The sequence below is a fragment of the Ostrinia furnacalis genome, unplaced genomic scaffold, assembly GCF_004193835.3.
Source record: "Ostrinia furnacalis isolate ACB-3 unplaced genomic scaffold, ASM419383v2 OfSCF1409, whole genome shotgun sequence".
NCBI lineage: Eukaryota > Metazoa > Arthropoda > Insecta > Lepidoptera > Crambidae > Ostrinia > Ostrinia furnacalis.
The window spans coordinates 222,605-235,900 of record NW_021131648.1 but is presented as its reverse complement, the minus strand read 5'-3'; the positions used below and the strand labels follow the sequence as shown (position 1 = coordinate 235,900).

Here is a 13,296-nt window from a genome sequence, read left to right as displayed (position 1 = left end):
GACGTCCACTTCGAACATAGGCCTCCCCATGTTACCCGGTTGGTAGAACCGGGTAACATGGGGAGGCCTATGTTACNTTCACTCGCACTAGGTCCCGCTATTGGTTCCAAGGCCTGCTCCTCTGTCCGCGGGCAGTCTTCCGGGACCGCCACCGCATCCCCACGCTGTTCAGCCGATAAGATAAGATAATGAAAATGTATAGTATGGTACTCTTGTCATTTATGGAATGAATGAATATTCCCTGAGGGCTGAGTGTGAGTGTAAGCGCGTTTAAAAATGTGTTGGAAATTTAGTTCTTGAAAGTTTACGTTAGGGGCGCTGTACAATCTGTCATACATTTATTGAAATTTTTATCTACACTAATATTATAAAGAGGAAAACTTTGTTTGTTTGGTTGTAATGAATAGGCTCAAAAACTACTGGACCGTTTTTAAAAATTCTTTCACCATTCGAAAGCTACATTATCCACGAGTAACATAGGCTAAATTTTATTTTGGAAAAACATAGGGTACAGGGGTCCACGCGCGCGAAGCCGCTGGCGGAAAGCTAGTTTTATACATATAAACTCACACTCAGCCCTCAGAACTTACAGTCCAGTGACTAAATTGGTTGCAGTGGTCACTTTGAAGTAACTTTAAATCCGCATTAGGTATTTGGAGCAAGGGATGGAAATAAAAAGTTAAACTCATTTAAATTCATTTAACATTTTTTATTTGTGCTAGTTTTGACCTAATTTCTGCTGGGAATTTGTCTACAAAATTACTTGCGCAATTCAAACAGTATGTTTTTAAATAAAATAAACTGCATTCTTTACTTATACAGACAGCATTATTGCATATGGCACAGTCTGCACCTAGAACCAGAATTTCTCCTTTGCCATTTGGACTGAATGGGTCTTTCATTACATAACCGGGGTATTTGAGCACAATATTCCGGGAGAATGGTGGGCTTGTCCCCTTGTAATGTACCTTCTCTTCAAGATTGCATGATGCACATTTAAAATCATAAATTAACTGTACAGCCTCTTCTTTGGATTTTGGTTCTTCCATTTTTACTGAAAAAGAAAAAATATATGTAAGTAATCTTAATTTCAATTCCTAGAATCTTAGATTTTTTGTAGCTAAGTTACATTAATATTATTGAATTTCATTGTCTTTGATTGTATACAATGTTTACTATTTACCTATGTGAATAAAAAATCTCACAGGTTTTATTCTTGTTCAACTTTAGTGGCAACTTTTTCTCTAGGAGCTTCAATAGGCCACCAAGAAGGCTTAAAAACTTCAGCTGTATATTTGCCAATATTGAGTGTTTTAGCATCAAGCACCTCTTTGATTCTAACTAAGCCTATACCATAATCATGTACAAAACCTCTCAGTTTCCCTAAATTAGATTTTGGATTACTGCTACTAGAGACAGTGCTATCTTTAGTCAAGTCATTTTCTACTTTCTGACTAAATTTTAGAGGCATTATCCTTTTTCGAACAACACCTGTGTGGTGGACTCGAGCTGTTAACTCTTGACCAATGTAACAACCCTTATGAAAGCTGACTCCGTGCAGGTAATCACAATTTACTTCAAGGGGAAAACATGTACCAGGAGGGAGATCGGTTGATCCTTCACTGACGCCCAATTTATATCTTAAATATTGATACTCAGTGTCAGTGTTTTCAACAGCAATGTCCTTGGATAGTTTTCCAGCTATTTGGGCACCATCCATGTCAGTAGTTGATAACACTCTAAATCCAAGGTCGGCTAGTCGAGGGTCTTTATATACGTTTATGTTACTCTCAGTGTTAATATTTGTATCAATTACATCATCACTCTTTGTGATCAAGGCCCATAATCTGAGTTTCTGATTAATATCTTCAATGTCGACCTTTCTCTTCAACTTGAAGATTTTTAAATGCTTCTGTAGCATAGGAAGGACTTCTTCATCGCATTCTATCAGAAATGACTCTGCGCCCTCCCATTTGTGTATCAGAGTGTCGTATAGAACCCTACCTTTGTTATTCAAGAACATGGCATACATTGATTTAGATCCCTCTTCAAAATGCCGCATATCGTTGGTAATAAGTCCTTGCAGAAAAACAGGTGCATCATTGCCCTGGATTTTCAACAATTTTCTATTCTTCAACGGGAATAATCTCGCCGAAGGCAGATCACTGTGAGAGTGGCGCAACAGCTGATACACGACATTTCGCTTTAATAAAAGATTTACCTGGCGATAAGATATCATAGCTAGGACTTCCACGCACACGAAGGTTAATTTTGCTTATTATGGCAATTTTTATTAAAATATTTCATCAACAGAAATTCATCATCACCAACCAAACCAAATGTTTTGACATTGGCTGTCAGTGTCAGTTCAGTCAGCTGTCAGTTTTTTCTTCAAAGTTCGATCCTGGTTTGGAATTACGTGTATTGGCCGTACATTTTTAAGTTTTTAGACTGGACGATCACGTTGTTCATTTCCAAAGGCATGAAACTTTTATTTGCCTATGGGCGCGGGTAGTGTGGTTGGGTTGGGCTTATGTCGGCGACACTAAGCGGAAATCATAAGCTATGCTATACCTATTAAAGTAATTTTATCTATTTTAAAATCTAACTATGGATTTCCGCAAAGTAACGCTTGATATTAATTATGATAAAGGTAGCATATAAATTATTAAATTAATTACCTACTTCTTAAGTACAGTCGCAGAATGAAAAGGTTCGTCACCTTAGTGTCGGTTTTCGCTTGCACTATAGTCNCAGCCACGGTCTCAGCCATAGGACGTCCACTTCGAACATAGGCCTCCCCATGTTACCCGGTTGGTAGAACCGGGTAACATGGGGAGGCCTATGTTACGGCCTGAGTCCAGCGCTTTCCTGCTACCTTAATGATGTCGTCGGTCCACCTTGTGGGTGGTAGTCCCATACAAACGAGAGATCGTTATTGACTGGAAGATTGTCTTATAAAATGATACACATATTACGAACTTTGCTTATAAGCATGAGCCTATAGGTGTATGATCAATCAATCAATGTGTCGTAATAACAAATCAGCTTTTAGGCTAACACGGGAACACCATTTGCGTGCTCTGTGATCGATCTTCAGTAGAAGTTTCATTAAGTTTGGAGAAGATAATAGAACCTTTGTTAACTTGACGTTGAGATTGTTTAAAGATGTTCATATGAACTTTACGATGTTTATTTAAACTAACTTCAGCCCGTGATTTGCTTTTCATTTCATAAAAATACATATTTAGAAAGAAAGCTTTTCGTGAGCTTTCGTAGCCTTTAGGATAAGAAAGTTTTATTTTCTACAATAGTTAATGTAGTTGTTGTCATTTGTCTCTATTGGAATTCGAACAGACTACTTTAAGAACAATACCGGTACATACCACTCAGGATTGCAAGGACTTGAAAAAAAGCATAACATTGTGAACAAAATCTATGACACTGGCTGTATGGCTTTGCCTTTTTCTGCAAAAAGAAAAAAAAAACAAACAAATCATGACCAAAATTTACTCGGCCCAAACCGTGGGCAGTACCAGTTAAAAAAGTTTAGATAGCAAACAATCCCTACAATATTCGGATACATTTGCTGACTGCGCAAAAAACACTTTTATCATAATTTTTCAGGAACTCAAAAGAACATCTCATTACCGTTGTAAAAAGTACTTTGGAACAAAACAATACCGCCTTTTTAGGGGCGAAGGTGCGAACCCGGTTTTAACTGAAAAAATAAATTACTCTTGCAAAGTTTCAAATGTGCATTGTCAGCCAGTATAAAGGAGGGTAGAACAGTAACCCTTTCAGTGCGCGAGAGATGTTTTGTAAAACGATTGTAATATAAAAAGCAGATGTGGTTTGTGCCCTTTGACCTAAGGTCTTGAAAAGTTTTGGTTATTGAATTATCGAATTGTTTGTTCGTTTGTTTAAGTTTCTGAAGTTAAAGCTTTTTTGAATCACGGATCTATTATTTTACCCGGTTTCTTATAACAAACCTGAGGCAGTAAATTTTTGAATTTACCAATTTTGCATTAAACTGCTGCAATACCAGATAGGGATGTGAATAGGCACTTTCAGGGCTGGTATGTACCATCCTAGACTGCATCTGACAGTCATCCTGACTGTTCGCCATTGATACAAAAGGCGAACTTAATGCCATAAGGTTTACCAGACTACTAAAACCTTATGGCATTAAGTACCAATTTAAATGGCATTAAAGTTTAAATAAATAAATAAACCTACTGACTTCACCTGCCCCGTGGCAACGAACAATGCGAACTTACCGTAACGGGAAAATTTCGGGTAAAGGGCAATTACGATGTTAATTAAACGAAATTATTCAAGTGTAAATAAATAAATTAGACAGGATTTGTTTGGGAAGCCTTTCTGCTGGCAGACAGATTCCTGCTCGAGCTCAAAGGAGCACGAGGTAATTGCCGTGTGATTTAGCAAAAGGAGTCCGTATAGAAATTTGAATTTCGGAACCAGAAGTAACAAACGTTGTGGTGGAGAAGTAAATTAACCCAAAAAGTTACACTTACCTAGGTTATAGGCACTTACAGGGCAGATATGTACCATTCTAGACTGCATCTCAAATAACATCAGTACCTTTAAACCCCCCTCCCCCCGCCTGCTCAAGGGCTAAGGGCGGGGACTTTTGCTATGTTCACCTCCTAACTAGGATAAATAAAGTCCCGAAGTCAGAAATTATGTTCCACGGATTTCTCTCTACACCGTCGTTAAGGCGTTCATTGACTGGACTAATAAGAAAACAAATTCATTTGGTTTTTATAAAAATCACTGCTTTTTTAAACTTGGAATGAAGTAGAACAGAGCTGTATAAAACAAATGCCTACCAATCGTTGACGCAATCGAACAAAAATGGTTGCGGTTGAGTAACGTTAGTTAACAGATGTATCAATAGTTGTAATGCGCGTGCGACACACCGACCGAATGGAACACTTTCTTTGCTACTGCTTGGGTTGTGGCTCAAGTTACAGGAATTAGCGATTTGTTAGACCTAGATAAAAGTCAAACATAAACATATTTGTCTGTGTTTTTCCAGAACAAATGAAAAAGTAACTAACTTATTTTCGATAGAGACAGATTTTTAAAAATGCGCAAAAAGTTGCTCTACCAGATTTTTGGACACTTTTTCATGTTCGAACTTCTCGTTTAATTCACCTCACGAGTAAAAGTCCATTGTAAATGGTCCATTACAAAAAAGTGCAAAAGGTAAGTACACGTAAAATGTTAAATTTTACTGTTTCGGGGTACTTTGTGCCAGTGTGAGAAAAAATAGAGCAAAAATCTCCCTCAAAAGGTTGCAGTAAGTAAGGATGCAAGCTCGGAAATTTTGTAATTCAGTTTTCTTTTTTAACATTATAAATGTAATTTTTTCCTGCTTACTCATAGAGTATGTAAAACAATTTCTTTGTTATTAATTAAGTCCGATTTCAAAAAGCATTTCACTTCCATCTTGCACCACACTCCTCGGTCATTATCTGGCTAGCGCCGCACGATCGAGTTGCACAAGGTGAAAGAAGATAGTTTGAACGCTACGGACGTACAAACGACCAGTTTTTATATATCCAAGGTGTAATTGATGCCTTTGGTAGTTAATGCAGAGGTTTGGAGTCTGGTAGATTAGAAAATTAGAGTTTTGATTTGACAAGTTGTTTGGATGACGTGCGAGTTAACATTTTGAAATAGGCACCGTTATTTTGTTTTTTGACTTTACTAAATAGGTGCAGTCAACGTCAAATAGTTCGTGACACCCAAAGTGGCCAAATAGTTGACAACCACCTTATTCCAATTGTTACAAAGACGTGGTGCGAACTTTTTGGCGAGGTAGCTATTGATTTTCTTGCTTAGCTATTTTCAAGCATATTTGCACAATTTTTGGGATACTTTTTCTTGACTTCAAGAAACACTGTGTGATCTCTAGCATAGTCTAGTTTTCAGTGACGCTAAAAAAAGACACCTATTTTTCAATCGTAAATAATTAAAAAAAGACATATTATTATTGTCATTGTTGTGACTTGTGTGTGTCTGTGCAATACACAGAAAATATGTCAGCAACACGGAAAAGTTGTCCGGGATACTGCAAAAATTACGATTACATACATTTCACGCTCACACAACAGACAGTATTCAGGAAACAGTATATCATACACTGATCATTACTACTCCATCCATTCATCAAATACCTATTTCCTTATAATGAAGGAACGATTTCCCACTGCAATTTAGCATCTGTACACATGAATACAAGGTTGCATTTCAATTGGAGGGTAGCTGTTCAATTTCGCGTAGCAGTTCAACGTTGAAACCATCAATCGTACGCACGTTGAGATTGTAGACTAATGAAAGCTTGTTGCTTTGTTTGACTTATTTCACGTACAATAATAAATATTCAGTCTTTATCTTACATGGACAAAAGTTGGTAAAGCCTGGACAATCTGTCAAACTTTAAGTATTGAAATTGGACTGGAAAATGTAAGCGTTTTTAAACTTTGACAGAAAACACTGTCTGTGACGTCACATACGAGTAACACACGTGCTCATTATGACACTGCGTTTTGATTCGATAATATGACGTCACAAATCAATAATGAATTTATACGTATTTTCGGTGATATTGAAAAAAATACTTATTAATACTCATAAATACCGCAAATTTAACACGGATCTAAACGCGACATTTTTTATGAAGAAAATACATAGTTCTTACTGCTTGACATTTCGGCAAGTACGTTAGCTGTTTTGTTACAGCCGTGGTCACAAAAAAATCGTATTGAATCTCTATTTTATTAATTAATGCAAGTGTAGTGATGCGCGCATATTGAAATTGACAAGTAGTAGCGCTCCACTTTTCACTGTCACCGGCGGAATCCACTTTTTATATCCATAGCGACCGTGTTAGTCGCTAATAAATATGCAACGGGCAAGGCGAATCGCCATGCAACGCATTTCGGGTTGGTTAATTTAATGCTCATGCCATTTTTATATAACAGACGTCACGTTTGCGTTACGTTTGCATGTAATTTTGAGGCTTCCGGCGACTGGGACCGCAATTAACTGGGACCGCGGTCCCAGTCGCCGGATCCGTAAAAATTAAATAATATTCTTCCGGCAACTGGGACCACTCATAGATAACTTAGAAAAATATAATATTCAGGCCAAAATCGGTACAGTCATACGAAAAAAAATTCTAAATTATTTATATGAATATCATTGACTCATTCTAGATATGATTTTATACTATGCGCTTAGCAATAAGTAGATTAAGTTAGGCCATTTTTACATACATTAATAGAAATATTAATATTGGACTGAATACTGTAAAGCATTTTCTACCAGTAAATTATTATTTACTGAATTTCATTTATGTACTACAACATATTTTAATGCTTATTATTTTTCCCCTTAGAATCTACTATAAATCCACTATAAATCTACTATAAGTACATAAATCAAACGACTGAATTTTTATTAAATCAGTATAACCAAGCTATGGCGTATAATCGTCAATTTAAAGGTCAGGTAGCTGTTTTTCGATAAAAATTTTATATTAATATTAAAGGATTTTTCTTCAATTATTACACCTAAAAAATGTTCGTTTGACTGTACATGTTTTGATTTCAGTTATCATTTACGAGTGGTCCCAGTTGCCGGAAGAATATTATTTAATTTTACGGATCCGGCGACTGGGACCGCGGTCCCAGTTAATTGCGGTCCCAGTCGCCGGAAGCCTCTTTGATTATTAGCTAGTTTGTTACCATAAACTATTCATTATGGGCTTTTAAATTGGTTGTAAAGACAATAAAACCAATTGTAGGTACTAAGAACAATAAAGTAAATATCAATGCTCTATTATACGTAAAAGTAAAAGTGCGTGGATTATTATTAGATTTCTTCTAGTATAATCAGCGTCAAATAGTTCATGACATCCAGAGTAGCCAAAATGTTCGCGACACTTCTTTGTGTTGTCAACTTTTTGGCCACTTTGGGTGTCACAAACTATTTGACTCTGAATGTACTACCTCACTAATGTTAATGTATTACCTCACACCTGCTTGACACCTCACAAGAAACACCCTGTATAAAAAACAACTTCCCGTGATTCATAGCTACTACATTTTTACTTTAAAAGCTAAGTATGGAACTAGTCGCAGTGTTGAATTAGTTGAGTAATCTACATATGCGCTCTATTACGTCAGCGCGCATTTACCTACGCGCGTAAACGTAATAGTTAGTTAGGTTTGCGACTGAGTTTTTATTTCTTGTTTATGCAAATCGTTTATGCGACAAATGATTTGCTTATCTTTAGGATTTATCGGAAAAAATGTAGGGTGGGAAAATGTAGGGATGGTTGACAAATTGCTGATTTATGTTTTGTTGTTATTAATGTCAAGTCCATAGACATCGACCCTTCCTGGGTTCTGTCATGGTAAATTAAAGTAAAAGTAGTTTACATGGGTTTTTCTAATCAATTAAGAATTTGCTTGAATTTTCCATTGTTGGATGTTTGGGGATATCTTTCTCTTCCATTATGTTTTGAAAATGATGGTGATTATCCTGCTTTCGCCTCCGAGATTTAATTTACCATGTAGTACCCCTGTACGACAACCCAATCCGCACACAATATTCAGCGCAGTAGTAGTAAAAAACAAAAGNGCGTCACTTTCGTGGCATCGAAAAATTCAAAACGTTAAAGTTTCCAAACGAGACTCACTATTTGACTGATTTACTGAGAATACACTCTTCACATCAAGCGCTACAATTTTTGTTTACAAAAAGTTGAAATAAGTTAAAAATAAAATTTGCCACGAAGGTGACGGTGAGAACCGTGGCGATGAGAAATACCCTTTTACAAAAGTCTACATTCAAAATGTTGTTCAAAGCTCAGTTAAGGAATAATACAACTACAGTACTTAATTACTATTTAAATTTACTTCGGGTGAGTTTATTTATAAAACAATAAAATCTTATTTGTATTAAACACAATGTTGAAAGTTGTTTCTCATCAACTTACATGATATCATGTGAATATTATAGTGGTTGGGTTGGGCGCTGAGTAATTTAAATCGCGTCTGAGTTCGGACCTGCCTATGTAGGGCACGGGGGCCAGGGACGAGGGGCGGGAGCCAGCGCGAGAGTGCGCGATTGAGACGGCTTCGTGCCCAGTGCAGTGAGAGGCGCGCGAAGAGTAGCACGAGAAGAGTAGAGCCATGGCGCGCTACGCGCGCCATGGCTCTGCGCGCTTTGTTTATCGTGTCGGCGCTTATCGCCGCCGGCGACGCCGTGTACAACCGCGAGCGCGACCGCCTCCGCGCCGACCCGCGCTTGCTGGACCGCGCCTGCGAGCTCANCAGTGGGATGGGACGACACAACGCCCGCCAACAATGTACAGGACGCGCCGGGGCAGACGCAAGCCACCAAGCGGTTCATGCTGTCTTCCAACGTCGACGTGAGTTGAACTCGCTTCAGTCCCACTCGAGACAGGTCTCGAGTCGCAGCCCAGNTCTAGCGAGAGGAAAAAACCACTGAAGAACATTGATGATAAGGGGGCGTCCATAAATTACGTGAGACAATTTTGGCCATTTTTCAACCCCCCCGCCCCCCTTGGTGAGATTTGGTGAGATTTTGCCTGAGCCCCTCCCCCACCCCCCTAATCTCACGTGATATTTAATAAAATGCCTATTTTGCAATGTCTATGCCTCGAGTCTATTAGATTTATATGAAAAAATCAGTAACCCAGTGTCGTGCCACGCGCAGTGCAGGGTTCCGTAGCTTCCCGTCGTTTAGTAAGACAAGCAATTGCTTCAACCTAGGACCAGTTTTTTGATTCATAGTTAAAATAACTAATTGTTAAATTTTGCTATAATGGTTAAATATTAATCCTTCAAGGCCCGCGAATCTAGACACAATAGATAATCAATTGTTATGACATCCATTAATGCCGTCTGGGACTCAAGCGGTTAATAAAATGTAAACTAATAGTTAAAAAATGTACTAAAAGTCAAGTTAAACATTGTTATAATTTTTTTTTCTTCTGTTATTTAACCACTTGTCATTTGACATTGTCAAATTTGACTATTGGTTACTTTAACTACGAATTCATAATATTTTCATACGTATGTAATATCATTTTTTAGGGTTCCGTAGTCCTGACAAGGAACCCTTATAGATTCGATATGTCTGTCCATCTGTCCGAGGTTTCGCTTGAAAACTATTGGCACTGGGGAGCTGTTTTGTGAAGGTATATTAATAACGCCGACAAAATGGTAAAAAAAGCTCCCCTGCATGTAAAGTGGGGATGATTTTTTTCAAGGAAAACTAACGGTTAAGATACATTACTTAGTTTAAGAGTAATAGTCATTATAATAATAATAAAATAATAATAAATCATTTATTTGCTCAGAAACATGGTAACAAAATGGTCGATAGAAAATGTCAAGTCCAACATGTTTTGTCCAGGGTAGGCATGCAAATTTTACAAAATTAGAATCTACATAATATTAATTGCAAATTTTACAAAATTAGAATCTACATAATATTAATAACAATAATAAATTAATTAAAAAATTGAAGTCATTATAGGTACACAAATCAATCACTCAGAAATTCTTTGACAGTATAAAAACATTTATCAACTAACCATTCATAAAGACATTTTTTAAATTTTGACATTTGACTCATGTATTATACAATTTCTTAACCAGTAAAAATTCCTTACAAGAAAATATGAAAATTGACTTTAGATGATGTAATTGCTTGCTTCTGAAATATATTGTGGTAACGACAGACAACTACGGAACCCTACACTGCGCGTGGCACGACACGCACTTGGCCAATTTTTTACGCAATAGCGATGCCGATAACGTTTTTTTTTTAATTTCGAATTTTCTTAATTTCGACATTTCTGCATCTATAGAGTTCACAAATGCATGAGGCATTTTTAGTTTAATTTGATAAGACGGTTTAGAATAAATTGTCATTATCATCATTAAAAAATCATTTTTCTTTTTACTTCAATAACCCAGTTTTCTGGCAATTTTACTCTATTTCTTGCGGGAAAAATCACGTGATATTTTCCGAGACCCCCCCTCTCCCCCACGTGAGATTAAGTGAGGTTTTCGTGGACCCCCTCCCCCCCCTAAAAGTCTCACGTAATTTATGGACGCCCCCTAATGACTACGACTTAGGTTGTACACCCTTGACATGAATTTTAAATTTTACTGTCTTTAAATTTAAATCATAATTGTCATTTTTATGAATAAAGATATGAAGAAAAATTGGGTGCATTTTTTTATATCATTTTTTCGAAAACTTATCGATACATCTATGTGAACCGTATGAAACATACCCATCACTAGTCACATTCGTTTGACAGCCGTCATTCTAATCAAGCTATATTTAGAGATGGGTTTCCACCCGGGTAAAAACCCACATGAGGGTAAAAACCCAATAAAAACCCGTTTCATTCCACCCGTGGGTGTTTACACCGGGTGAAAACAAATAATTTTATAATTATTTCAATTGGTATCTTTTCTTTATTTTTATTGAATTTTTCTCATTTAAGTTTATTGATTAATAAGTAATAAATCAAATTTAACACTAATATGCATTTATATCGTGGCCAAATCGTAAAATTGATCACGTTATGATGATGTGACCAATTATTTTATAAAATGGTGTTATTTCAAGAATCGTTGAACCGATTTAGAAGAAATTTAGTAGTAACACAATAATTTGTGATCATGGCAAGGACATGGAGGGGGGGAGGGGGGGGGGATGCCAAAGATGCCAAACTCTCTCTTTGATGACATTACGGTATAAAGTTACAAATAACAACACCAACTACAAAGTACTTCTGCTTAAAAACTTGAAATCGAACCGCCCTTCCGCCACTGTAACGCATTGTAACGTTTTTCAAGACCTCCTCACCCCCCAGATTGCATTACATAACACTAGAACGCCCCCTTAGCAACAAATACCACTTCTCACTTTAAAAAAACGCTATTTTTGTTTTCACCCACCAGAATGGGTGATAATGGGTAAAAACCGGGTTTTTACCCAAATCACCCAGTTTAAACCCAATCGGGTGAAATGGGTTTTTACCCACTACCCATCTCTAGCTATATTGGATAGACTATAGGTATTGTAAGAGTCAAACCTGCCAACATAACAGTGCAAGAAACAGTGCTGCTAACATTTAAATAAATATGACGTTTGCTAACAAATAAGGTTTTGCTTGTTTATTTTTCTATCCCATCAGTGCAATGCAATGATGACATTGACCAATTGACAATAGTTTTTTTTATTTAATAGAAATAATAATGGCAGGTTGAACCAACAAGAAGGTTTTAGTTTATCAATCATAATCTTCTTGACAAGATAAATAGTCAAACAATTTTGATCTGAATAATTTTGAACTTTACTGACGAACAGTTAAAGATTATTTTCTCTAACTCGAGATTATTCTGTAACATAGTTTCAAAAGGTAATATTATGTGCTCGCGATTCGTTGAAGGAATCAATTTGAAAACTGACGAACCTTTTCATTCCGTGACTGTACATGAGTTTATTTACACCAAAGGTAAATAAAGTGTGCCGCATTAAGTATAACGTCATCATAATTATTGTTCAATACTGTAACTTAGGTATTGAAAATGGACTCCACTCTAATCCAGTGCGAATGAATCGTATGTTAACCTTTCGTAAATTCAGTGGATTCTGGCATAATAAAACTCTTATAAGTTAGAAAAGACATTTAATGCGCACTAAACATGCTAAAACAATACTTAAAAATAATGATCATCAACGATGCATGATTAATATACTTAAGCTTTAAGCTTAGATTAATAAAACCTAGATAGATAGTCAGTGCACGAAAGGTGAGGCAGCTTTTAGTAAGCCAGAATGGCTTACCCGTAAACGTCACATGAACTGTCAAAGTGAAAAATTGGTAAACACGTCCGACGAATTTTAATTAAATAAGACGGTTTGGGCTGTGAAAGGGTGTCTAAATACATCAGAAAAAGGAAAGAAAGTGACCAGTGTTACATTTCATAAGTAAGTACTACAATTCGACGCGTATTTTGCTTGAATTTGGCTTTCAAAAATTAAATACGGGAATGATACCAGTAACAAGAAAATTTATTTCCCAATTGTTCGCCCTACAAATACACTTCCTTTTTTTATGAAATCGAGACTTTTAAGTCGATTTATCTTATTGTAATTAAGTAGGTTCTTTGAATTCAATAAATAAGTAAGTACATGATGCGTTTTGTT

The 13,296-nt window shown here is 36.6% G+C and overlaps 1 protein-coding gene across 1 annotated transcript; it reads right to left on the bottom strand.

Moving 5' to 3' along the window:
• Positions 1 to 688: 688 nt before the first annotated feature.
• On the bottom strand, positions 689 to 2,340 carry LOC114352609 (putative transferase CAF17 homolog, mitochondrial). Its single transcript, XM_028304267.1, has 2 exons — positions 1,597 to 2,340; positions 689 to 1,054 (listed from the first exon to the last, which is right to left on the bottom strand). The coding sequence occupies exons 1-2, from the start codon at positions 2,237 to 2,239 to the stop codon at positions 696 to 698; spliced, it is 1,002 nt and encodes a 333-aa protein (XP_028160068.1). The 5' UTR covers positions 2,240 to 2,340; the 3' UTR covers positions 689 to 695.
• Between the last annotated feature and the right edge of the window lie 10,956 nt (positions 2,341 to 13,296).

Coding starts and splice junctions, on each gene's coding strand:
- LOC114352609 (XM_028304267.1), bottom strand. CDS start 2,239: ATGATATCTTATCGCCAGGTAAATCTTTTATTAAAGCGAAATGTCGTG. Junction 1,055..1,596: donor ATCAACCGATCTCCCTCCTG/GTACATGTTTTC, acceptor TTTCTTTTTCAG/TAAAAATGGAAGAACCAAAA.